This window comes from Chelonoidis abingdonii, chromosome 24 (genome assembly GCF_003597395.2).
Source record: "Chelonoidis abingdonii isolate Lonesome George chromosome 24, CheloAbing_2.0, whole genome shotgun sequence".
Taxonomy (NCBI): Eukaryota; Metazoa; Chordata; order Testudines; family Testudinidae; genus Chelonoidis; species Chelonoidis abingdonii.
The window spans coordinates 12,736,013-12,763,159 of NC_133792.1; the positions used below are offsets into that span (position 1 = coordinate 12,736,013).

The window sequence follows — 27,147 nt, forward strand, 5'->3', positions numbered from 1 at the left end:
GGGGGGGCGGTCAGGGGTGGGGGGTTCTGGGAGGGGACAGTCAGAGGACAAGGGCGGGGGGATGGATGGGTCAGGGTATCTGACAGGGGTCATCAGGGGGCAGGAAGTGGGACGGGGCAGGGGCCAGGCTGTTTGGGGAGGCACAGCCTTTCCTACTCAGCCCTCCATATAGTTTCGGAACCCCAATGTGGCCCTCAGCCCAAAAAGTTGGCCAGCCCTGTTCGAGCGCATATACCAGAGCATGGCTGGGATTTACTGCATGGCCAAAGAGGAGGTTATAACTGGATATCTACAATTAAAGTGACTTCTAGTTTGCTTTTCTGATGGTCTCCTTCTTGTTTCTCAGAAACAGTGTGTCAGTTTCATCTACAGCAATATCCTTTCATCTCTTGGCTTGCAGGCTCCAGTGCATTCTGGGATGTCCTAGTACAAAGAGTGCCTTATCATGTTTGTGTGTTTGATTCTGCTTCTTCCACATCACTGACCTAGTGCCTTCCACGTCCTTGGTTATGCAACAACCGCAGACTGGTTAACACTGTCCTCACCAGAACTACCATTGTGTTTTCTTCCTCCATACAGGGGCTTCCTGCAGGCTCAGAAATGTTCACCTAAGATTGTGACCTTTTCCATCCTCGAGAATAGATACTGACATGTAACCACAGTTGCATAGTGGTCTGCAGAGGCATCTGCCCTGTACCACAAACACATTCTCTTCCTTTGTTCTATGTGTGATTCACTCTCTCTTTATTGAGCTTTTGCCCCTATTTTCTCTTGGCCACAGCTGGGTTTTGCTGATCTGAATCTGGCAGAATTTGCTGGCTCTGGATTCACTGTCCGATGCTGCTTGCTGGAAGGATATGATACCAAGAACACCCGCCAGGATAACTCCATCCTAAAGGTGCATAGTCAGTGTCTGCATGGAAGGGATCCTAGAATTCAGTGCATTCTTCAAAAATCCCGCCTGAATTTGTGGTACAGAATTTTGTTCCCAGCCTTCCCACTTGCGTCCTTGTGGGCAGGGATATTTAGCAGAGAAACACCTTCCCAAAGCCAGACTGGAGATAGATAAACAGTTTCCCACTTCCATAGAGAGCAGACACTCTGATGTGTACAGGTATGCAGTTAAACAGTAGCAGTCCAATAACATCCTGTATCTGCTGATAAAACGTGAGCTGGAAGAAAGTCTTGAGTCCACCGTTAGAGGTGCTGTAGCATCTTTCTGAGCAGGACGTGCTGATACATAATGGATATAGTGATACTAGTGGCTTAAAATAATGCTCCACTGTATCTCTCAATCTTACTTTTGTGTTAGATGGAAAGGCAGTCCTGCTGATCCAAAGTACTGTGCAAGCTCCTGATTCCTAGATTCCCCCTCTCCCAGTCTCACAGGACCCAGTGCTGATATCCCCATTGATGACTGACTAGTTGAGTGGAGTTAGCAGTTCCTAATGACTTGTATCATTTCTATCTCTCATAGGTCACAATTGGAATGTCCTTGCTCTCTGGGGACCCCTGCTTCAAAACGTAAGTTGCTGGGTCGTCTTCCACTCTTGTGGAACCTGTTGCATTTGCTGGGTTTTTTGGGGACACAGCTGTTCCCTGAAGGGTGGGGCTATCCACCCTGAGCTGTTCTCGATCCCTGGTAGAGCCCAGTGACGTACAAACATGATCTTCTGCGTCTTATCCACAGATCACCTAAGCAATTTTATAAACCAGTAAACTTCCCCAAAAGTACAGTAGGAAAAAAGCTTATAACTGGGAATCTGGACTCCTGCATTCTATCCCCAGCTCTGCCAAAGACTGGGTGACAGGCAGTTCACTTATTTTCTTTGTGCTTGTTTACCCATCTGTAAAGTGGAGAAAATGTTTGGCTTACAGAGCTGTTTGTAAAGCATTTTTAGATATACTGATAGAAGGTACAAGTACAAGGTCACTTTTTGACTTCTTAGAACTGCCAGTTAGTGGTATCTATTACATCCATTTAAAAAAAAAATCTGACTGGATTAAGGGATTAATGGTAACATCTACAAATGAACAGGTGAGATGAACCATGAAAGGAGACATGTGGGGGAACTTCCCAAAGTGTGCTCCCATTTTGGCTTCTTTACTGCTTTGTGATGGAGAAAAGAAGCATGATTTTTTTAAAAAAAAAAATCTGTTTGTAACCTTAAAAACATCAAGAATTTAGTCTTGGTTTCTGTCCATCCCGCTCCCCGACTGGTTTTGTTGGAGGATGCTTTTTTGGTGATGGGAGGTGGCCCCAGGTCTGTGCTGTGATCTGTTTATACACCTTAACTGAAGATATCCTTTCCCCCAGTGCTAGGCATTGGAGAGTGTTAGCAACAAACCCCAGCTCTCAATATGAGCTGTACCATCCTGTCCTTTTGTGAGCACTAGTAATCAATCTTGAGGCATTGGAGAGAGAGTTCACTATTGAAAACAAGGTCTCTGATAGCCACAAAATAATTGTGGTATGAGATCCTAGCACTGTTCTGCAGTATTTGCATGGTGATGTCATGATAATGCATGAAGACAGTGAATCAAAACACAACAAATATATTACACTGTAATGTTGAAAAGTCTTGACTGAGCTATATGTGCATCTCTCTCAGTGACTGTTCAACAAAATAACTTCTAAGTTCTGCTGCATGCTTCTTGGAGTCCACACTTAAAACTTTTGCCTCTGTAGTAATGTCAGTTATAGATGTTACTTCAACAACGTATTTATATGGGCAGAAGCCCTAGTGTAGTTGGATTTATGCTTGCGAAAATTTTCTGGTATAGCTTATTTTGGTTGGGGAACTGGTATAAGCTGTATCTGTAAAAGCACTTTTCTACTGAGATAAGCTGTATCTAGACTAGGAGAGTTCATCCCCCTTTCCCAAATACGCTTTTTCAGTGTTGGCGGGGGGGTTCCAAAGATTTTAGATTAGTAGAAAGTTCTGGCATCTTGTGTTTTAAGAAGGATGTTGAAAAATTGGAGAGGACCTGGGAGAGAAGAAAGGAGTGCAATCTGTTTAGTTTATCTAAAACATTGAGGAGGTGAATTGATTATAGAGTATAAATAACCTTGTAAGGAGAAAATGCCGAAAACGAAAGGGCTAACAGAAACGCATAACAAGGCTTGAAGTTAAAGCCAAATTTAGATTAGAAATAAGGCCCACACTGTTAATAGTGAGGGTGATTAGCCATTGGAAAAACTTATCAAGGGAAGTGATGGATTCTCCATCTCTGGAACTCTTCAAATCAAGATCCTTTTTGGAAGATATGCTTCAGTCAGTCACAAGTTACTGGACTTAATCCAGGGATAACTGAGTGAAATTCTCTGGCCTGCGTTATGCCGGAGGTCTGACTGAATGAATTTTGATTCCTTCTGGCCTTAAAATCTATAAAATAGTCTCTGATTATTTTTTTAAAGTGACCAGTTGAGAGGACAAAAGATCTTTTTTTATTTAAAAAAAAATCACTTATGTAGTAATTTTGCTAGTTCACTGTCCACTGTAGTCTTCTAAACTAGTCAAAGACCTGAATTTCTAATGTAAGAAAACGAGCAGAAAAGCAAAGTTTTTGCAGTGTTCCCTGCTTACAAAACTCCTTGCAGGCTTCCATCCTTCCCCCACAAGGAAGCAAGAAGGGAATGGTCCCCTTTGTTAGTCACCTCTTCAAGCTGCCAGTTCTGCTTGCGTAATTTGTGTCACGTCCTGTCTTTTGGCCATTGCAGGCCTCCTTCCACAGCCAAATCCATCACCATCCCAGGACAGGACTCCTCCCTGCAGTTGACCTGTAAAGGCGAGGGGACTACCAGTACCATCAGCAGCTCGGCCACTATTGGAGCAGTGCGTCAGGCCAAGTCGAGACCCACTATTCTCAATCCAGGTACAGGCCCTCTGTGCTCAGGACTGATACAGCACTTTGTTGTTCCAGGATTCCATTAAGCTTACTCCAGCACTTGGAAGGTTAATGAATCTCTGCACTGCACGCTCGGCCTCAGCAGTCCTAGTGTCTTTGCTAATTAAGAAACCTGTAAGACTCTCTCTTTTAAAGGTAGCTAAGTAGGGTGAACATGAAAGTGCAGCACATGTAATTCTGTTAACAGAGGAGATAAAGCCATTCCAGGGACTGACTTAATGTGTTTCTTGCAATCCTCTCTAAGGGGCCCTCACTGTGGTTCCTCCTATATTCAGTGACACTTAACACTGTTCACCCCTCTGCTGTTAGGTTTGCACAGGCTGATGTTTAGAAAAGTTCCTGCACAGTCTTTAGTGCTTCAGGGTCTGAGATCTAGTGGTCTCACTCCAGCTGCTGAAGCAGAGTTCTTAGACTTCCATTTTTCAAGGACATTGCAGCCTCCCCTGGCTCCCTTCTTTAAAGTGAATGGGCTGCAAATATACTGTGACAGATACATAGTGCACAAAAATCTGGAGCTACCCAGTTCACATCAATGAGCCTTTTAAAAAAACCTGGCTTACATGTTTACCCAGGAGACCAAAAATGCTCCTTACAGCCCTTTCACTTGCAGGCGGGGATGATGAAATCTGGAAATTCAGAGGTAGCACCGACTCTTCAGGCCATATTCACAGGTGATGTAATGATGGTGAAACTCGTCCTTATGAGGGTAGAAGAGTGGGGGTTATAGTAGGAAAAGCAGCTAACAGGAAGGAATTTTATATCGTACATCTGTCTGTCCTGCTTCAGTCTCACCCTTGGGCTGAGTTTCAGTCAGAGGTTTACCATCATCTCTGACTCAGGCCCCACATCTGACTTGTACCTGTGTATATGAGGGAAAGATGGATTCAATCACCTTGCTCTTGTCAGCCTGTTACAAACTCAGTGCATTTCCCTACCTGTTGGGATCCTCTCACATCTTTGTTGGAGCTTTGAGAATCCTGCCCCTTTTGTTTTTTGTACCACCCTCTGTTGCTTTTCACTTGAAAAGTCCTGCGTTATGGCCTTCACAGCACTCCACAGGCTGCTTTACATCTGAGTAGTGAAGATCCTATAAATAGCACTTGATCTCTTGCATGGCATGCACCAAGCTGGCTTGCAATTTTTTAAAGGTATCTTCTACTTATGAAATAGCTTCAGACATGACCCATCATCTCCGTGGGCTTGAGGGATTGGAGGACCCTGGTAACTCCAGAGTTGGGCACCCCGTCAGCCACTGGAATGGGTGACTACTCTGACACAGCCTTTCATGGCTACTGTCATAAATGGTCCCTGGCAGCTTCTAGCTCTGTGCAAGTCAACATAGAGCAAGAAGTGTGCACTCTTCCAGCCTTCCCTGGCCCTAGTGTAACAATGTTCCCATCCAGTCTTTCTGCAGGAAGTGGTGAATGGGCTGGCTGAGATAATGTGAGTGCTTTGTTGTTTGGCAGGTGTTCCAGAGGAACCAGACCAGAATCTGTCCAGTCCAGAGGAAGTATTCCACTCAGGGCATTCACGGAACTCCAGTTATGCCAGCCAGCAGTCCAAAATCTCCGGTAATTGTTGACCTGCTGAACTTTGGCATCCATGTCCAGGAAGGCGCAGGTCTTCAGATCTCCAAATCTATTTTCCTTTGGCACTCTCCTCCTTTGAGAGTGATTCACAGCCACGCCTGTGACTTCGAGCCACTCCTGAGCCTGCCTTCCGAACTCCTGGTTTTGTGATGACTGCAGATCTGATCTGTGTAATCCTCTGCCTTTGTGGATTGAGGTTCCTCTCCTCCTCAGTGAAGCTTCCCTGCCCTGACTGGAGACTTGGCTCTTTGCACTGTGTTGCTATGGGATGGTAGGTTTGGTTTGTCATGAGTCTCTGTCCACAGGTTACAGCACGGAGCACTCTCGCTCCTCCAGTATGTCTGATCTGACTCACCGCCGGAATACATCCACCAGCAGCAGCGCCTCTGGGGGGCTCAGTTTGACAGTGGAGTGTCCTGAGGGAGAGCGGGACCACAAACTAGACAAGCCACCTCGCCCGCCAAGACCAGCCATCCTGTTGGATAGATCATCCCGGTAGGTACAGTATAAAGAGATCATCTCTGCAGATGGGGGAAGGCCTAGAAACAAAGGATCCTTCGCTCTTCCTTTACCTTTATGGCCCCAGATTTGCTGTTGCTATAATCGGAAAGGAAGAGGCTACAGCTAAGGGACACAGAAAGCACTGGCAGCCTGTGACCCCAGGGGTTGAATCTGTTTTTTTCTTTTTTCCCTCCCAGAAGGAAAAAAGATTCAGTGGAGAGTCACCCAACGTGGGTGGATGATACTAGGATTGATGCTGATGACATAGTGGAGAAAATTATGCAGAGTCAGGATTTCACAGACGTCAGCAATACTGAAGGTGAGATTAGTACAAGACGCAGAGGGGAGACTTGCTGCTCCTCTTCCAGCCTTAGCGACGTTCATCAACCTCTCTAATTCCAACTCTGGCGTCACTCAGTGTTGCCTCCCACTCGCCTGTAATTTGCTGTTAGTACTTGCTGGAAGTTTCAGTGGCAGGTATCTTAGAGACCCCACTGATGTGAAAACTGCATTTCCTTCTGAAAACAGTTTGTACTTGCTACTGTTACAAGTAACTGAAGCTGTGAGGCTGGAGGCAAACAGTCCTTCTCTTTTCCAGGTTTACTTTTGACAGCACCTCGTGTAGTCAGTTTTGTTGCTCAGTTGCATCACCCTTCTGCATAGCTCTGGGGGCAGCTCCTGGGCATACTTCTTCCCACACTGTGCAAGGGAACAGTTTGCCGGTAACAGGAGCAGCAAAGCTGAAAAGGAAGCAGGGTAGATGTGTGCAAAGAGAGTGGAAGAAGGAGGGGTTTAAACATACTGGCACTCGGGCCTGACCAAAAGACCCTTACGAATACTGCAGAGGAGGAAAAAAGCCTTATCAATCTTTTTAAAGGAACTGAAAACAATGTTTTTTTAAAATTGGTCAGTTTAGGGGAAAATTTCAAATGGTCCTCCTTTAAAATAAAAAATATTTAAACTATTTTCTTGCCTGTTATACAAACCACAGCTTAGATTTACTAGAACTCTAAAGTTTAATCTAATTTTCTGTTCGTTACTCACACAGTTCACTGTTTGCATTTCTGTCAGCTTGGGTGATTAAAAACAGGCTATCGTGCTTCATTAATGAATTTGCTCTCCACTCTCTGGGAGAACTAGACAGAACAGAACAGGGTACCTCCATAGTAGCGTAATGAGATTGCAAATGCTGCAGGGGAATGTTTGTCTTTGTCTGAGTTTTTAAAATAATACTATGGACTCCGTCATTCATGACATGGTTTAGAAGTTTAAAAAAAACAAACAACCTAGCCATCAAAACCATAGTCCATTAAAATTTTGTTTTTAAAAGCTTACTCTTCCAAAGTCTGATTTGCCCTGGGGATCTTCCTAAAGCAAGGAGGAGAGGGAGTTCCATGAAGCTTCACAACCGTCAGAGCAAGAGTGTAAACACACCTGCGCTCACAGAAACAGAATGAAAATGGATTTTTTTCCCCTAGCTGAGCATTGTGTAATATGGACCGTAGGGGACATCTGTGGATTGTCAGGACTGTGGATTTTACTATCTCTTTCTTCCTCTTCTCCTATCTGCAGACAGTAACCTGAGGTTGTTTGTGAGCAGAGATGGCACAACTACATTGAGTGGGATTCAGCTGGGAAACAGGTATGGCTCCTGAAAGGTTGGTAGATGCTGGGGCTCTGTAAAGATTGCTCAGCTAGTTCTTTGTGCTTAGGAGACTTTCACCTCACCTCAGCAGAGATTTCTGAAGATCGTGCGATACATGATGGCTTTGTTCCCACATTAATACTCCTGGGATCCCTTTTAGTCACAGGATGCAGCTGTGCTTGTGTGTGTTCAGAGCTCAGCAGAAGCTTGACTGGGGTATTTGATCTTGGCTGCTAGATTGAGGACAGAGGGAAGGTGTGTGAAAGTACAGAACAATCGGGGTTGGTCTATCTTTCTCTGCTTTCAAAGCCTGTTCAAGGCAGGCAACTTTGTTGCCCCCTGTTGGATTATAGCAAAACTGCAAAGCCTAATTCATTCTCCATTCTCAGCTGCATGCTTTCCCGTGTCTGTTCAGAGCTCATTTCCTCTGAGGAGAGATGCTATTAAATACACTGTTCCCATAATGCTTTGCACTGCCGTAGCACCTTTCATCACAGGATCTCAAAGCCTTTTGCATTCACTAAACCTCACAAGCTCCAGGATAAGTGGAGCTTGGGGTGAAGTGCCTAATGCAAAGTCCCACATCAAGTCAGTGGGAAAGCTGTGACTAGAGCCCTGGAGTGCTCCAGCTTTCACTGCTCCAATAGACAGCTTCCCCTCTGGAGGCTTTCCAGATGTCCTCAGCCTAGCCTCTTTCATCTCTCACAGGAAGGAAAAGTGTGTTGCTGCCAGTTCTCTTTCCAGCTTTGGGATGTTGATTGCCATTTGGCTGCCTGACTTTTGTTATGCAGGCTGATTTTAGCTATTTTCAGCATTTTTTTTTATTGTTTGGAAAAAATTCCTGAATTCTGAGCTCTGCATAAATGCTTCTGTTTTAATCTAAAGGTATGAATACAAGAACTTGTTCTCTCCCCCCGCCCCCTCCTTCTGCAGGGTCTCATCTGGAATTTATGAGCCAGTGGTGATTGAAACCCGTTAAATGTGAAGAATAGGGTAGAGCTGCTGGCAACAGACCTCCTACCCTGTCCTCTGCAACACGGATGCCAGTCTTTACCTCTCTACATGCAACATTCCAGAAGGGATTTCTCCAGACCACTCCCCTTACGTTTGCACTGCAGAACTCCTCCGAGACCATACCACTCCAGAGCGTGCACTTTTCCTGACTTGGCATTAACTCCCCACTCATCCCAGTGCTTCGAAACACCCCTGAATTCCCTGCAGGTCCAAGGGGTCTGTCTGGAAGCCTTCTCTTTGCTGGAGGATGTTCCTCCCTTCCCCAGTCCCTCATTCCACGCATTGCTTCCTTACTAGGGATTTCTTCACTCCTGTATCTGCAAACCATTGGGTTGTACCACTGTGAACTTTTCAAACCACTGAAGGGGAAAACCAGAACTGACAAACCAGAAAAGCAGCTCCTTGTCGAAACAATGAGCTGGCCACTTGCAGGATACTTGATTCCACTGATTCTGCATTGTGGATTCCAAGGAAACTTCACCTCCGATGGCAACATTTTACTGAGCAGTGAATCCAAAAAACCAAACCCCCCAGTCATCTGCTCATAGGAAACATTTCCCAAAAGTGCATTTCAGAAAACTAATGGAACAGACAGAGATGGAACTCGATGTTAAAGGTTAAATGCTATCGCTTGTTAGCATCACTAACTGCAGTACCGCCTTCTATTGCTGGGCATGGGAGGCCATTTTCATCAGTTGGTATTAGCAGGAGCACTTTAGAAATTCCATATGTGCCCAGAACAGGATGTGTAATTTGGTTGTGATGATCTCTTCCGTCATGGCAAGGGTGGCTAAACGGTTGTCTTTCCCAACCAGAGCCAGTGAGGGAACTGTTTTTGGTTGGCCCTTCGTGCCATGTGAGAAGGGAGCCATTGTCAAAGTCAGTCCCCTCCTATGCTGGGGAGCAGCTTTGACTAATGCAGAAAGAAATGGCTAAATCTCCACTACTTTGGAGTGGAGCCCTCCTGCTGCACTAGCCACAGCAGCCATTCTCCTCTGCTCGTGAGATGTGAACTCTGGGTCTGACAGGCTTACAATTGGTCTTCTTGGTTGATCTTTTCATGTTTGAGCTTTCAAACATTAACTGCTCTTTTTCCTGGCGCGATGTGGCAGAAAAGAGGTGAGCCTTTTTCAACTCCCACTTGTAGATTTCTCCTGGCAGCTGAACTACAGGTCAGGATCTGTGCAGGCTCCTGCCTTGGGTTGGCTGCAGGCTGCATTTGCAGCCCTTTCTGTACAAATGCTTTCAGCCTATAAGCTATTTCTGTGTGGTGCCCGTTCCTTTTTTGCTGTTGTCCTGTAGTAGCACTCGGCAGCCATGCACTTTGACTAACAGCACACTCCAGGTCACTGGCTACACACGTGCGCGTGCACACATCCTATTTCTCTCAAAACACGCTGTCCCATTTTAGCAGGAAGAAGAAATTGGTAATGGATCGTTTTTGTTTTTCAAATTCTTAATTATGGCCAAGCTTTTTTCAGGACTAAAGGTTGTGTCCCAGGGTAATTAGAACGCACGTAGATGAGCTGCTAGGAAAGGCAATTCCACTGAAGACTGCAAGACTGAAGGGGCCTGGATTTTTAATCTGACTAGCACTGGAGGCTTGGATGGGGAGGATTCTGTGAGCAGCATAGCAAGGCTGGCTCTAGCTATTCATGCCACAGACCTGCCAGTCCCTCTCCTTGTCTACTGTGGCTGTGCAGACAGCATCTGGGGGGCACTTTTTTTCACCCACCTACCTTCCCCTCAGAGATAATTAACTAATCGTGGCCTAGGCCCATCAAACCTGGTTGAACGTGGGAAAGAGCTCCTGGTTGGACCAAGTCTGTCCAAAGCCAAGGCCCTTTTGCTCTTGCCTATATTTTAATCATCATCGGCTCTCCGCTCAGGTTGGCACCAGGTAGCAGGTTGGTGAGATGCCGAGCTGGCTTAGGTAGGGCTGGCTCTGCACTGTTTAGGATTCCAAAGGTTTGGAGAAGGGGGAGAATTAGTTAGTTGCCTCTCCCCCCAGAGCTGCTGCCAGAGAGGCTGGGTTGGCTGGCACAGTGCCCCTCCATTAGTACTTCACACTGCTTTCCCTGTGGGCAAAGGCACTCTATGGTGCAGAGCCTCCTGAAGATAACAGGAGCGATGGGTGAACGGTGGGCATGCAGCACTCCTGGAAACCGGCTCCTAAATTCCTGCAGCCTTCCAGCAGCATTTCAAGGACTTGAGAGGAGACAAGTAACACCGGAATGAGTCCAAAGCCAGATCAGTTTAGCTGTTTCCCCCTGGTGTCCATCTTGCTTGTTACTCCAGCAATGGCTGGGAACCAAGAGCTTTTGTTCTGGACTCCAGCTGGCAAGAGAGGTAACTGATGTGGGAGGGGCCGTTTGCTGTGACATGTCACAAAATGCCCTTTGGGATAAAGGGAGAAATAGCTCCTTCGAGGGAGACAAAAGGAGGAGCAGGTTAGCTGTCAAGAAACTGTGTCCTCCCCTGTCACCAGGCAGCAAGCAACCCTAACCTCTGATCCTGAGATGCTGGAGAGCTGCAGCCTTTCTGTAGATTGCTGTCTCTGGCTTTGCAGCAGTTCAGTGCTCTGCTGTTTAAATTCTTGACAGTTTTTGTGCCTCTTGGTCTTGTTGCCTGGCAGTGGTTGATGAGTTTGTAGACGTTGGTCTGTTAGCAGCTTTTAGCTCAGACCCCTCCTGTTTTGACTAAGAGAGCAGCCCTAGTCATGTGGAACAAGTGAGTACAGCTAACCTTTGATTGTCCAGAACAGGGCCCAGGGAGGAGTTGTCTTTCCGCATACCACACCAAATTCCAGCTTCGCATCCCCCCTCACAAGTGATGCCCAACAGTCCAGCAGCCTGGTGCTGCATATGTACTTCGGAGCACAAAGGGAGGCTGAAGAGGCATTGGGATCATCTGGGCAGCAGGTCTGCTGCCTGGTTGGAAGCTTTGTATCTTGCAAGCACTTTTTTTCCTCATGGCATTGCTGGTATTAGTTGCTAGTTGGGATGCTGAAGAATATTTTGCGAGTTTGTCAAACTTAAACCACTGGTTAATTTCCAAGTTTTTTTCCTTGAAGTTTATTGAATTTTAATAAACCCAGCAGGCTGGTGTTGTCATTGTTTCATTGGTATTTTATTCCAGGAGGGTTAAGGGAGGTAACTCTCTTCCTCCCCCAGTTGTCCCCTTCTCAGGGGATCCAGAAGTGAACTAGGCAAGGAAAGGGCCCTCTAGTGAGATTTTGCATCCCTGGTCTCTGGTGCAGGAGAGCAGGATGGTTAAGCTGGGCTGACCCAGGGGAGCAGAGCTGGATTCCCTGCTCCCCTGCCCTCAGCCCCCAGGGCCAAGTTGGAATGGACTGGATTCCACATTACAACAGATTAACATTTCAAGGCCTTTCTATTTGGAAGCCCACTGCAAAGTGTGGGGTCTTCAGCCTAATATCTTTTTTTACTAACTTTTTTAAAGAAACCATAAACTGAAGAATTATCTGGGGAAGGGCAGATGTAAAGGTCATGACTTGGCGTAGCCCCCAAATGAGTCAGAGAAGGAGACTGGCTCGGCTCTGCTCTGGGTGGGAATGAGAATGGGGAAAGGATGACCTAACCCCTCCAGTTTCTCTGTGACTGGCACTTTAAATGGGAGCTTTCATGCTGTCCTGATGATTTAAGGACAGCCAGTTTCTTAGTGTCTCCCCCACCACCACCCTCTGGAGGAAAAGTTTAGCCCTTTTAAATGTTTGTTTTGGTTTTTAGAGTGTTTTGAACTGGGCTGAGATCTGAAGAAAGTTGTTGCTTTAAAGTGTAATAGGAGGGGTTGATTTTATTTTATTGCGTTGTTTTAAATTCATGGTTGTGCAGCTGGATTCTGCACTCACCACCCTCTGGGAAACTTCACTCCAGGTACGCTTGAGACTAGAGTGCCCAGGTGAAAGGCTCCCCTCCTGGAGAGGGGAGCTGAGCAAACTTTCCCCACCCTGTTCCCTTGCTGCCTTACCTCAGGAGCTGCTAACTAATTCATTGCTCCTCTCCTCTCCCCCAATCCCAAGCTGAGGGAGTTGCTGCTCCAGTGACTCAGTCCTGTAGACAGGGCTGATCTCTATGGGCCTGTTCCCACAAACGCTGCGCCTGGTAGCGAGTTTTTGTGGTTCTTACAAGCCGGCACCTCTACCTAATGGGCTGATCCTGCAAAGTCCAGTCCCCATCCCCCAAGCTGCATTTTCCATCAGCCCTCCTCTGCAGTCCTAACCCAGTCTCCTCTGCAGCTTCGTGGAGCTGTTGTTCCTTCCCAGTGGGTAGGAGTGAGCATAGAAAACCTGGGAAATCACAGGAACTTGGAAGGTTTGAGCTGGAGGTGCAGCTGATCCTCTTACTTGTCTTGAGAGCATAAGAAAATGTTTGTTAAAGCCCATATTTTTTCATGTGAGGGGAAAGGGGAGATCGTTTTATTGTCTTGAACATAAATTGAGCTCAGTGATCTTCAGAAGAGAAGCGTACTCGATTTATATTCAGATGCTATAGAGAGAGATTACAGATATTTTTGGAAAGGGAATGGGTCTATGCAAACTTCCAAAATGGCTTGAAAGAGAATTTAACTTTTTTTTTTTTTCCTTTGAAATCTAAAGAAGAGAAAATCTAATTTTTTTTCACAAAGCAGAAATGCGTGGAGAAAGAAGCTACTTCCACGGCTCTATTTTAATGATGATTCACGGAAAGTTTATGGGCTGGAGAGAGTGACTATTTTTCACCATTTTTTATCTTGCTCCTCTAGTTTTTGTTTCTTTTCTAATGGAATGCTGTGCCGTCTTTGATTCAGCAGATCGTGTCTGTATTTTCTGTATCTGGTTCCTAATGTAGAGAAATAACAAATATAAGAGGAAATCACTATAATGTCAAATGTTGTTACGGTTTTGGGGAAAATAAAGGTTTTTTTGGTACTTCACTTATTGATCTTTGGGTTGTTTCCCGCACTATACCACCCCCAAAGCATCCTGGGGTCTCTTAATCTCCTTGCTGATGAAAGTGAAGCTGTGCATGTGCAGTACCTAGCAATGCAAATAATTGACCCATGGAATCGCTCCATGAATTCTGGGACAGCAGCTACGTTATGAAAGGCTTATTTAGCAGGGCTCTCCGTCCCTTGACTTAATTACTGGAAGTGGGTAGGAAGGGAAATTGAGAAGGTTGCAAACACCACAAGCCCCAACACCCAACGTGGAGTGGATCACCTGAAATGGGCAGGGGTTTCCCAGTCTTGAAGAAAAATACAAGATAGATGCAAAGTAGATCTTGCTTTAAGTGCCTGAGCAAGACATGCAAAGGGAGTTTGGTCTGCATTGAGGCAATTGCCACCATTTTGCCCACCACAGGAAAAAATAGTGCTTGATCCGGGGCTGGCCAGCTCCACCCTGTGTGCCTGCATTGACGGCTACTTTTGTCAGGAAAGACAACAGGCAGAGGTTTCCAGATTCCCGTCCGTGGAGCATCTGCTGGCCATCTGCAGCGATCTGGCTGACACATGGTTCTGGTCCCTCATTTGAACTGCAGAGAAGCCAGGAATCTATTTAAACAACTTCAGAGGGCTAGGCTAGTCTACACGCCACCCAGGTTTTGGTGATACAGCTATACAGGCAGAGCCCCCTAGCGTAAAGCTGCCTGTGCCAATAGGAGCTTTTCTGCTGCATGGTAACACCACCGTCCTGAGGACAAAAGCTGGGCCCATGGAAGCTCTCTTCTGGATTTGCCAGCATATCTGTCGGCTGGGCAGATGGGAGAGTTAGACATAGCTATAAGAACAGGAGTACTTGTGGCACCTTAGAGACCAACAAATTTATTTGAGCATAAGCTTTTTGCAGATACAGACTAACACAGCTGCTACTCTGAAACCAGACAGCTATACTGACAAAACTTTGTAGCATAGACCTGGCCCCCGTATTCCCCTTCCATGAAGCTTATGGCTGTAGCCACCACAGGGTGGTTGTGAGATTGCACATGGGAGGGGAAGTGTCAGCCAGAGAGATGAGAACCTTTGCTGTAGTAGAGACTCAATCTGCACCCTTTTCAAGATACCTGCTTGGAGCTGCACGCTGGTTAAACTTGGTATCCTGCGTTTTGCTTCATCCTCCCCCCAAAAGTCTCTCTCTGTATCAAATACCTGAATCTTTTAAATCCCACCCCATATATTTCCTCATTTGCCCGGTGGGCTTCCATCCAGCGCTATTAATAACTTTCAACTGGCTGCCCGTGAGCCATGCAAGACATCATTCTTTTCTATTTCTTCCTCGCAGGGGTGGACTGATTTTAAACCCAGGTGATTTAAACCACCCAGTGGAAAGCCTTGATTTAAATCATTTTCTAAACAACTTTTCCATTTATATTTCCATTATTTTCTAAAGAATGGAGCATTCTCATTGGATGATAGAACATTAAAATATGTTGATTTACAACGACAGGCACCTGGCACCTTTACACTTGATTTGGTGCATCTTTTTGCTCCCCAGGCGAGTACACTGTAACTGCATCCATTTACTTAGCAATTATGTAGCTTCATCTTTTCAGATTTTTATTAATTATACGTTTTTAGCACGTTGGCAAATGGCGACTAAGTGGAGTCGTAAATATTCATAATTTGAGAACTAAGCCAATCAGAGCTCAGGTAGGGAGGAGCTATCAAATAGGAACATGAGACCACCCAGGTAGACTCAGCAGACGATCCTCATGCAATACACGATGGTGTCAGAGGCTGGGTCCTGATGCCTGTGATGACTTTGCCAATCTCTTGCAACCAGTAGCACAGCCCCTGAGCGCCCTCTCCCACGATCAAGCCCTTAATACCGCACAAGACCCATTCTCTAAAAATTGACCTCCAAGGTTAATGTTTTTCTCTAGGTTCTTTCTTTACATAGAAAATCAGCCTTGAACTCAATGTTTTACAGAGACTCATGGATTAAGCCTACTTTTTTTATTTAAAAGTTTAAAGAGATTATAAGATGTTTAGGCCTTAATATATTTTGTATTAACTTCAAATTCATTTTAAATTGGTTTATTTTTTAAAAAGTATTATTTAAATAACATTTAAAATCCAATTTAAATAAAACCTTTATTAAAAAAAAAAAAAAGCATCAATTTTTATCCACCCTGTGGGGTGGGGAATTGCATGCAAAAACTGCATTCATATGATTTAGGATGCATTCTTCTGGTTACATAGACTACTTAATGTTGGCAGAATGAGCTGATTTTTAATCCAGTCAGTTTTAAGATGTCAGAAGGCTCACAAAAACCAGGTGTTTGTGGGTATTGAAACTAGATCAATCTGTTAACCCTGAGCAAATAGAGGCCAGTGCTGGAAGAAGCCTTGGCCCTTTTTTAGACCCTGACGGCTGCATTTTGAGAACTGTTTAACAAAGGGAAATTCACCACTGGCACTCGGGGTGTGTGAGCCAAGATTGAGACGGGAGCAAGGCAAATTCTGCTCTGTTTGCTTTCTAGGTCAGGCATTTGCCCATATTTCAACAGCAGCACCAGCATTCTTAACCTAGTCCCTGGAGCACTGTGCAAACATGCACTAATGTATCCCCACCCCTGCGGTGGATGCTGTAATCTGTAGATTTGTACTTTAGGGCGCCTGTTTAATTTAGCACATGATTATTTGTAGTGCAGAAGTACATAGAGGCCTGAAGATAAGGATGCCATTGTGGTAGGCTCAGCAGGGTAGGGCAGAGTGCAGCAATGCACATACACTTCCTAAGTGTCTGCACAAAGGACCCGTACAGTCCAAATAGACAAGACATTTAAAAGGTGGGGGAGATGAAGGATTATTTCCCTCTTTTGTCATTCTCTCGGACTCCGGCCTAATGAGCTAATGGGATCCTGAGATCCATAAACAGGAATCTAGGGTAAGAGTAGAGGTTATTTTACCTCTATATTTGATGTTGCTGGAATCCTATGTCCAGTTCTGGTGCCTGTGATTCAAGGATGTTGATAAAGCGGAGAGGTTTCAGAGAAGAGCCGGGAGAATGATGAAAGGATTAGAAAGCCTGCCTTAGAGCGATTAGACTCAAGTAGCTCAACCTATTTAGCTTAACAAAGAGAAGGTTAAAAGATGACTTGATTGGCCTCTAGAAGTACCTATATGGGGGAACAAATATTTAATAGGCTTTTCAGTCTAGCAGAGAAAGGTCTAACATGATCCAATGTCTGGAAGTTGAAGCTAGACAAATTCAGACTGGAAATATAATGTAAATTTTAACAGAGTAATTAACCACTGAAAAATTTATCAAGGGTCACGGTGGATTCCTCATCACTGACCATTATTAAATTCAGCCTGGGTGTTTGTTTCTAAAAGATCTGTTCTGGGAATTATTTTGGGGAAACTCTATGGCCTGTGTTACACAGGAGGTCAGACTAGAAGGATGTGCCTCTTCTCCCCCGCCCCTTCATTGTATAGGGCGCCTAGGGGCCAAGCTCAGGCTTTATGGATTGCAGAGGGGATCCTGTGATTTTTCTGGGTGCCTAATGTGATGGGTTGGATCACAGGAAACCCCCTTGGGAACTGCCAACTGATGTGCCAAGACTACTTCTGCTCCTGCTCTCCTTGCCAGCCTAGGACTCCAGCACCCTGTCTTGTTGAGCCAGACACGCCAGTCCGCTCCAACACAGACCCAGGGTCTGAACCATGTGTCCCAAAGCTGCAGACTTAACTGAAAACAACTTACAGAAGTGTTCCTGTCTTTAACACTCAGATGCCCAACTCCCAATGGTGTCCAAACCCCAAATAAATCTGTTTTACCCTGTATAAAGCTTATACAAGGTAAACTCATAAATTGTTCATCCTCTATAACAGAGAGATGCACAGCTGTTTGTCCCCCCAGGTATTAATACATACTCTGGGTTAATAAGTAAAAAGTGATTTTATTAAATACAGAAAGTAGGATTCAAGTGGTTCCAAGTAGTAGCAGACAGAACAAAGTAAATTACCAAGTAAAATAAAATAGAACACGCAAGTCTGTCTAAGAAAACTGAATACAGATAAAACCTCACCAGTTCCATTAAGCTTCCTTTTACAAGCTAGTCTCCTGCTAATCTGGGTCCAGCAATCACTCTCACCCTGTGTAGTTACTGTCCTTTGTTCCAGGGTGGAGAGGCTATCTCTTTTTAGCCAGCTGAGGACAAAATGGAGGGGTCTCCCACAGGTTTAAACAGAATTTCTCTTGTGGGTGGAAACCCCCTCCTCTCTTCCATGCAAAGTCCAGCTCCAAGATGGCATTTTGGAGTCACGTTGGCAAGTCACATGTCCATGCACGACTCAGTTTTCACAGGCAGCAGCCATGGCTGACCTGCTACCTTGAACAGCCTCCTGTAGACTTCTTATGTGGATTGGAGCCTCCCAAGAGCCATTGTCCCTTAAGTGCTTCTTGATTGGACACTTAATTTGCATATTCCTTTCTCAAGAAGCTGACCAAATATTTTACAAAGGCTACTTAAAAATCAAGCTAGTGCCCAGCCAATATTAATAACTTTGAATACAAAAATGATGCATGCATACAAATAGGATGAATAGATTCAGTAGATCGTAACCTTTACAGAGATGTTACATGGCATATGTAGCATAAAACATTCCAGTTATATTCATAAGCATATTCCCATGAAGCCTTATGGGGACACCGACACATCACACCGTGTCACTCAGTATTGCCATGCCTAAGTGCCTTGCCTTAACCACAAGGCTGACCTTCCTCCTAGGAGGCTGGCCACCGACTTGTCTGTTATTGTTGCTGTCCCAGCCTGCCCCCTCTGCTGGGACGTTGCCGGAAGGATTGCTCTATCTCAGGGCTAATCTACACTGGCAACTGGCCATGGCAGCACTTAAAACCCCACTTCCATGAGGGACATAGCTCTCAGTCCTGGTGCACTGTCTATACCGGTGCTTTACAGCACTGAAACTTGCTGCACTCAGGGGGGTGTTTTCACCCCCCTGAGCGAGAAAATTGCAGCGCTGTAAAGTGCCAGTGTAGACAAGCCCTTACTCTTTGTTGACTTTTCAAATCTATGAATGTAGCAAATGGATTTACAGCAGATGTTTTCAGTCTGAGTCTGTTCTGCATTGTATGGCTGGGGAGACTGAGTGGCTATTTGTAGCTCACTGTGCCAGCCAGAGCTGACAGTGGAGCTGAGGCATTTCTGGCTTCCAGCTCCACAGCATCCAATAGCCTGTTCTCCTTCTCTTTGCAGTATTTACAAATGCCCCTCTCTTGGGAGAGGGGAAAGTATCCTCAGCTTCCCCTGGTCTATCAGAGACACAATCTGGAGGCGTGCCAAAACCACAAGGAGCAAGTCCTTTCTTGGTCCCATCATTTTAGCTTCTTTCTGGGAAGCCAAGCCCTGATGCTGCTGTGAATATGTCGTCGTCTACATGGGAGAAACTACCTGGCACAGGTATAGTGGAATAATCTGCTGTAGCTATTCCAGAAAAACTGCCTGGGCTGGGGCCACTGTTCCGGAGCAGAGCCATTTGGAAATGAAGTAATTAGTCTGAAATAAAATAACTTTTTATTTTGAAATCGTGTCCATCAGGGCAGTTCTACCAGAACAGCTAGGGAGGAACAGTTATTTTGGTTCACCCTAACCCTAACCCTAACCCTAAGTTTCCCCCATCTAGACAAGCCCTAAGGCCCAGCAAGAGCAGGCAAGAAGGAATCAGGAATGGAGTCCAATTAGAAACTGGAATGTGCAAACTTAGATTCCTTCCTCAAGTCTTTGGAGCCAAATTGCAATCCAGCCAATTCCATGGCATTTGTGACTTTCCAGTTCAGGAAGGAAGGGCTTTCAACATTTAACATTTTTAGGGAGAGAGGTGGCACTTGATTCTTATCTACACCTAAGAGCATTTAATCTGGTTTCTTGCAACAACAGGTAGAGATTTATCCTCAAAGCCCTTTACAAACATTACTTTAGCAGGGTTTAATCATTGTCAGTTGCCTCCAACCCCACCTCGCTTTTTGTGAGGGGCAGATTTCTCACCTTGGCTAAATAACGTGAGCAAGGTTATGGCCCAGCCAGTGTCCTTGCTGGATTTGGTCTCCTGGCCAGGAGCTGTTCTGAAGTCATAAAACAGTCTTCAGAAGGATATGAAGTAGAGTTCATTCAAATCTAGAAACCTCTCCTATTAACAGTGAAGTTCTTTTCTCAAGTCGGCAGGATGTTTGAAAAGCAGTCAGTTCATGTCCACTAAGCTGATGGCACCCTACCAATGATAAGTTACTTGTCCTAGAACAGGGGTCGGCAACCTTTCAGAAGTGGTGCGTCAAGTCTTCATTTATTCACTCTAATTTAAGGTTTCGCATGCTGGTAATACATTTTAACATTTTTAGAAAGTCTCTTCCTATAAGTCTCTATAATATATAACTAAACTACTGTTGTATGTAAAGTAAATAAGGTTTTTAAAATATTTAAGAAGCTTCATTTAAAATTAAATTAAAATGCAGAGACCCCCGGACCGGGGGGAAGGACCTGGGCAGTGTGAGCGCCACTGAAAATCAGCTCAAGTGCCACCTTCGGCACATGTGCCACAGGTTGCCTACCCCTGTCCTAGAAGCAGCAGAGAATCCTGTGGCACCTTATAAACTAACAGACGTTTTGGAGCATGAGCTTTCGTGGGTGAATACCCACTTCGTCAGATGCATGTGACGAAGTGGGTATTCACCCACGAAAGCTCATGCTCCAAAATGTCTGTTAGTCTATAAGATGCCACAGGATTCTCTGCTGCTTCTACAGATTCAGACTAACAAGGCTACCCCTCTGATACTTGGTACCCCTGTCCTAGAATCTAGACAGACTTGTGATGTACTGTCTGATCACTCATCATAACCTAGTCAGGGAGATTAATTAAATCTCTACACACCTCTGTGCTAAATAAAGCAAACTCTTTTAAATCAGCATTGGCTGTAAACTCCCCAGATTGTCAATAGATCACTTCATGAGTTAACAAACAACGTCAAACAATTAGATTGTAGGTTAAATAGAAATGCATCCTTCATGGCTGCAGAGAATTCAGTGATTGTTATCTAGCTGCTGATCTGCTGTTTCAACATGGGCTTTTTTGGCTGTTTTGGTTTGCCACATGCCTCAGCCAGTTCCCACAGCATAATAGGACTTTTCAACACTTGGAAGGAGAACGTGGACTGTGGTCCATGAAAGGATCTTAATCAAATCATAAAAGAAAAAAATGGGCTTTTTTGGAACTCTGTAACTACATTTCCAGCTGGGTTTTCGTTTCAAGATTATTTTATATTTAAGAAACTCAGAGCACTAATGGGAGATAGCCCAGGATGAAATATTCAGCTTGTATGCACCAGTGCACAGAGTGATCATGTGTTCCAGCCAACAGCACAATCTGGTTTCCTTTGGAAATAAATATTTTGTTCAGGCTTTTCAAACACATTAAATTAATATCCAGTTTGCAAGGCCTGGCGTAGCATTGAAATGAAGTCTTGTGTGGCAGTGAGTAATTCCTAGCCTTCAAGATTCCCTGCCTCTTGCCCGTTGCTGTACGTCAGCAAACAATCTGGAAATGATGATGCTTTTCACATCTGACTCAGTCCTCCCTCGTTCTTTTCATAAATGTGGAAATCCCCGGAATAATTCCTTGTGGTGGCTGGCTCTTCTGTAATTAATGCCTTCTGCATTCTCCAACCTCTTCCCCAGCTTTGGGCTTTCCTCCTGTTACTGTTTGCAGCTTGTTGGGAAACATCAGCTAATCAGGGAGTGGGAGGCTGATTTTTTCCATTTTGATGTGCCTTTCAGGGGGAGATTAAGCACAACAACCGGTAGGTCCCATGAGAGTTCAGGCCTCAGGGCCTCTCTCTTTTCAGTGGATGAAAACTTACCCCATCTCCCAAATAGGACAGGAGGTCTGCACTACTCAATCTAGCAGAAGGTGTAGGCGTCCCTTCCTACCTCTCCATGCTGCATTGTCACTTGCAGAGGCAACTGGTTCTAGTACTGCCGGATAATGGGAATCCAAAATGATTCTCTTCAACACCAGGGAGTTCTGAAGGCTTTTACCGTGTGGGGATATATTGCATCTTTGTTTGCTGTAATTTGTATTTCAGTAGCATCTAAGAGTACCAGCCATGGACCATTCCTCCATTGTGCTAGGTGCAAACACAGAATGGAGACAGTCCCTGCTTCAGAGACCTTACACTCTAGTATAAGAAAGCTGGAGGCAGACGTACAAGGGAAAACTGAGACCGTATTGACCTCTGTCGCTTCCTTCCCCCTTAGTGACCCCCTCCACTCCTACACAGCTAGAAGATCAACTTCTGGGGGCCATGTGGGATGGTGGTTAGTCCCGTCTGCCTGTTCTCTCATGGGCTCTCCCTTCTGCTGAATTCCTTGATTGGGGCCCCCAGGGCGCAGTGTCCTGTCTGTAACTGTGCACTGTCTTGGATTTCCAATGCCTGCGGTGGTTCATCCGTCTTGGTAAATACTGTGGGCCTTTTCTCCCCTGCCTGGCACCTGGTGTAGTCACTTCTGCGTAGTCATCGCACCAGTCGGTTGCATTCCCCTGGGGGGTTGACGGCTTGCACCCTTTTCACACGGATTTGAACAACTCCTGGGATGCAAGCAGTGGAGAATAACAACAGTACCTCCCTCTTCAGCAGTAGATCTCACAGCACTGTACAAAGGAGGTCAGTACCATCCCTGTTGGACAACTGGGGAAACTGAGGTACCGAGCAGTGAAGTGTCTTACCCAAGGTCATGCAGCAGGCCAGAAGCAGGGCAAGGAATAGAACCCAGCACTTCTGAGGCCAGTTTAGTGCTCTGCCTACTAGGCCACATTTCCTTCAGGCCCTTTGTTTTTCCAGCAGCTCTGTCATACCAATTAATCCCTTTGATTCCTATTTTATAACTTCCTTCTGTCACCGCTGGCCTCTGCGTGGGTCACTCACGTGGCCCTGTGCATCTTGATACTCACCTCAGCAAAAGCTAATTTGTCTTTCCGAAGACACATAGGTTCAGTCTGGCAGATTCTGCCTATGCTGACTACCTGAAATAGCTCCAGTGATTTCACTGCTACACAGGGTTGCTTGTGTTTGTGGCATCAGCAGGTTACAAGGCAGAAACTAAAGCACAGAGCTGGCGAAATAAGTTGCCCAAGCCACAGAGTGACTGGAACCCAGGCATCCTAATCTAAGAACCAGATCGTACCAGTCCACTGAAATGGGAGACTTTCCTCAGCCTCTGCTGCAGTGCTGGGCTGGACTCTTCCTGGGCATGATCATCTTCCAGTCCTCAGACCAGTAGCAGAGCCTGCTCCAGAGCTGCTACTCCGGGCTGATCCAGATTCCTCGGGCAGTGCGCACGGGATGGAGGGGCATTCTGAAGAGTCTAACCCTGGGAGTGCAGGCCCCACCACCCTTGTGTTCATCTCTCCTACTCAGTCAAATCTTGAAATGACCCCGTCACCCTTCTGGTCCCACTCAAGGCAGCCATCCATCACTCCAGGAGGAGGAACTGAGGAAGGGGCATTCTCTGGGGCCTTTTCCCTGACCCTTATCCATGCGCCCATCCAGCCCCAGGAGGCATCCACTGACTCCTTGGAGCAGTGGGTATCCTCTTCTGGATCCCTAACTTTGACCCTGTCCTTGCACTCTGGTCACTTTTTGGCCCCTGAAATTGCTTTTACATGCTGGGTTCCTTGGCCCTCCCTTAATCTGAGGGGGAAGGGCTTTGGGGGGACATCTCCACAGCCCACAGACCCCAGTCAATAGACTTAGGGCGTGTCTACACTTGACATGCTACAGCCGCACCTCTGTAGACGCGATCTGCGCCGATTGGAGGGGGTCTCCTATTGCTGTAGTTAATCCACCTCCCTGAGAGGTGGCAACTAGGTCAACAGAAGAGCCCAGCATGGTCTGCAGCGGGAGTTAGGTCAGCGTAGCTCCGTCTCTCAGGTTGGATTTTTCACACCCCTGAAGGAAGCAGCTATGCCATTGTCCATTTCCAGTGTAGATCAGCCCTGAGTCTGTCACCTGGGCTGGGAGACTCTCTGCCAGGGGTGGCCACTGGCTGCGTAGACATACCCTTGTGGTGGCGGTGGGCTCTGTCTACCATCCCAGGATTGAGATAGGTTAAGGGCAAGGAATAAGATAGGCCTCTCTCTAGACAGTCTTCTTCCTCCTGGATCATGTTCTTGGTGTCTCTTCCTTTCTCTGTCACTTGACGCCTTTTTTCCTTTATCCCACACTCCTTCGCACAATTCTGGGTCTCTCCCCCTCATCCCTTGCCTTGCCAGAATCCAGGCCTTGGGCCTGCCATTAAGGACAGTGAGGAAAAGCAGGGCTCCTGGCCCAAGTCCGGTGAGTACCCTCTTGCAGCATCATGTGGGTTCAGTGTAGGGTGACCAGACAGCAAATGTGAAAAATCGGGACAGGGAAAATCGGGACATCTGGTCACCCTAGCTCCGTGCATACAGCTCTGCCTGGAGCAGGGCCTCTCTCCAGCCTCCAGGTGCATCCATGGGAGGGTAAAAGGGAGCTCAAGGACTGCTGCAGGTGTGAGAGTAGGGGAATATGGGACCTGGCCTGTTACTGGGGCTGCTGTCAGTTCTACTATCTCTCTCATTTGTTCAGAGGTGGCTGTGTGTGTAAAACTGACCAGGGCTAGCCCTGAAAACAGGAATGTGCCTGGCTTCCCGGGACAGCTGCTCCCCCTAGTGCTGGGCGATCTGTGTAACCAGCCACAGTCCTGTCAAAAATCCAGCTCAGTCCCTCAAACCTCCTTTGATTCCCCTCCCTTCTGCCCCCCACACCCACACCCATAACATTACACGGCTAGAATGGGGCTTTGCCTGAGGGTCTGCCTTGATGCTGCAGCATCTGTGTGAGTGTAGCGGTGTCTACATTGAGGGGAGGTAAGCAGAGCTCTGTCAGACCAGGGTAGTTTTTTCACACTCCTGATGAATGTAGCTATGTTGAGGCTTGGTCTACACTACAAACCTATGTCAGTATAACGATGTCGCTCGGGGATGTGAAAAATCCCCCATGTGTTTTATACCGATCAAACCCCTGAACAGAGCTATCTCCTCTTAGGGAGGTGGAGACATGCTGATCGGGGGGCTCTCCCTTCAGTGTAGCTAGTGTCTTCACTAAGCGGTTGCACCCGTAGACAAGCCCTCAGCCTTTGGGCTGAGTAGGAAACACACAACTAATCTGGCTTGGTTAAGGCCCAGTCCTCTAGAGGGCTATCTCCAGAGTTGGTCCAGGCCTCCTGTGACATGGAAAACCTTCTCCAAGGTCACCTGTCTGTCCTATTTTTCTGTGGTTTCCTGCTCCTTGCCCACTAATAACTAGATACCACACCTGAGTCTCCAACCAGGCTGGGTTGAAGCAGAACTTCTGAGGCAAAGCAAATGTGCTCCCCTCTCCCCCACCTTGCTGCTGCTCTACTCACCGAACAGAAAGTAAAGGGCTCCAGCCACTGCAAACAGGATGAGTATGATGCAGCCAGGCCCCATGTCCTCAGGCTGGCAGCTTTGGAGGCAGGGGCTCTGCTGGAAAAAAGTCTCCTGAGGCATAAAAGGCAGAGCACAGGGAGGCTGCAGTTGGAATGACCCAGAGTCTTCAGAGGGTTGTTGGACAGGGTTGGAGACAGGCAGAACAAGCATTAGCACTACTGTGTGAAGGGAGCTGGTGCCCAGACCCCCAAGACAACCTCTCCCCAATACAGCCTAGAGTGGCATCTAGGAGGAGCCCAGATAGGGTGAGCAGAAAAATCGGGATGGGGTGGGGGGGTAATAGGAGCCTTTATAAGAAAAAGACCCAAAAATCAGGACTGTCCCTATAAAATCAGGACACCTGGTCACACTAAGCCCAGAGCAACCCTCCCCATATCATTGGAGGCCCAAATGCCTTCCCCATATCTATGAACTGGTCTTGGCCATCCCCACCCCAAGTTTGGTCTTCTTGGACCCCAAAGGCCAGAGCTGGTTTTCTGGGGGACCCTGAAGCAACAGCTGAATTCCATGCAGGGATCTGTCAGTGTCTGCAATGAACGTGGCTCTACTGTGTGACTAGTTATACTGGTATAATGACACTGGTAGATTTCCCCTCCTAGACGAGTCCTAAGGCAGAGTATTTAAAGGGTCTGATTCACTGCTGGGGGAAAGGCTTGGTGGGTGGCTAGGGCAGAGCTACCCCGAGGAGAAGTGACACCGTGCTTTGCTGCAGTTCTCTTTCTAGGCAAGGGGGGCTCATTACCCAGGGCTTGCATCCTTCCCTTTGGAGCCTACTAATCCTGCCCATTTCCCCCCCTCCCTCTGAGTTTTGGGATCCTTTAGTGTCCATACCAGTTATTTAAGGTATAACTATACAGTATAATTGTCAGTAAATTTCCCTGTATAGACAAGCTCTTAGGTTGAAATCCTCCACTTCTTGCACTTACCGTGAGAAGTAACAGTGAGGATGTGTGTAGTGTTGCTGTAATTCAATTCATTGCTGTCATGTTCTCTGTAGTCAATATAGCGGGTAGTTTTATCCCTGGAGCTGGGGTCCCTAAGAGAGAAAACTGACGGGACTAGGCTGGGTGGATCCTGAATTTTTCTAGAACGATTCTATTTTTGACTTGGTCACAAACATTTTTCTGAAGTTTTCCACATGCTCCTCGGCTTTCCACCAGTTGCACATGAATATTTCCCTTGTTGTCGGTGACTAGATCTAGGGCAAACGTTTCAAAAGCACCCAAGGGACTTAGCCTAACATCTCACTAATTGTGTCCTAAAAGTGCTTTTCACCTTTGCAAGTGGGACTTGGGCTACTGGCTGGCTACTAAGCTACTTTGAAAACGTTACCCCTATACAACAAATCACTCAGGCTTTACTTAAGGACGTCCCTAATGGAAATGTAATCTGCTGCCTCCTGACAGTTTTATACAACCACCTAACCTCGCTTACTGTCCCTGTTCGTTTTATCTGGCCCTTTAATGTTAGCCTAAGCACTGCAGCCATGCTTGCTAAAAGGGATGTTACTGTTTGGTTCACAACCAACCAGCCTTCTTCCTTACCTGACTATTAAACATGCTGCTGCATCCAGACAGCCTGTGGCAGCGAAGTCTGCTGGCTCACTGAAAGTGAGGCCACGTCTACACTACGGGATAATATCGAATTAGCTAAAATCGGTTTTATAAAACTGATATAGTAGAATTCGATTTCTATGCGGCCTACACCTAAGGGCCCAGTAATTCCGGCGTTGTGCGCTCCATGGTCCGAGGCTAAAACGTCGGATTTCTGAAGCGTTGCATTGTGGGTACTCTTCCGTAGCTATCCCATAGTTCCTGCAGTCTCCCCCGCCCTTGGAAATTCTGGTTGAAATCATTATTGTCGCAGGTGGTTCTGGGTAAATGTCATCAGTCATTCCTTCCTCCGGGAAAACATCAGCTGACAATCCTTTTGCCGCCGTTTTTTCCCTGGATTGCCCTGGCAGACGCCATAGCACACGGC

At 46.3% G+C, this 27,147-nt stretch overlaps 1 protein-coding gene across 2 annotated transcripts in view; it reads left to right on the forward strand.

Annotated features, from left to right (window-relative positions):
- EEIG1 (estrogen-induced osteoclastogenesis regulator 1) overlaps positions 1-13,593 on the forward strand; it is a 44,892-nt gene extending 31,299 nt beyond the window's left edge. For both annotated transcript variants that reach the window (XM_032797727.2, XM_032797726.2), the window contains exons 5-12: positions 782-898; positions 1,478-1,524; positions 3,722-3,876; positions 5,376-5,480; positions 5,804-5,993; positions 6,197-6,318; positions 7,572-7,641; positions 8,578-13,593. In XM_032797727.2, coding sequence (XP_032653618.1) covers positions 782-898; positions 1,478-1,524; positions 3,722-3,876; positions 5,376-5,480; positions 5,804-5,993; positions 6,197-6,318; positions 7,572-7,641; positions 8,578-8,623 — 852 coding nt within the window. In that variant the 3' untranslated portion in view covers positions 8,624-13,593. The remainder of the gene's footprint in view (positions 1-781; positions 899-1,477; positions 1,525-3,721; positions 3,877-5,375; positions 5,481-5,803; positions 5,994-6,196; positions 6,319-7,571; positions 7,642-8,577) is intronic.
- The last annotated feature ends 13,554 nt before the right edge of the window (positions 13,594-27,147 follow it).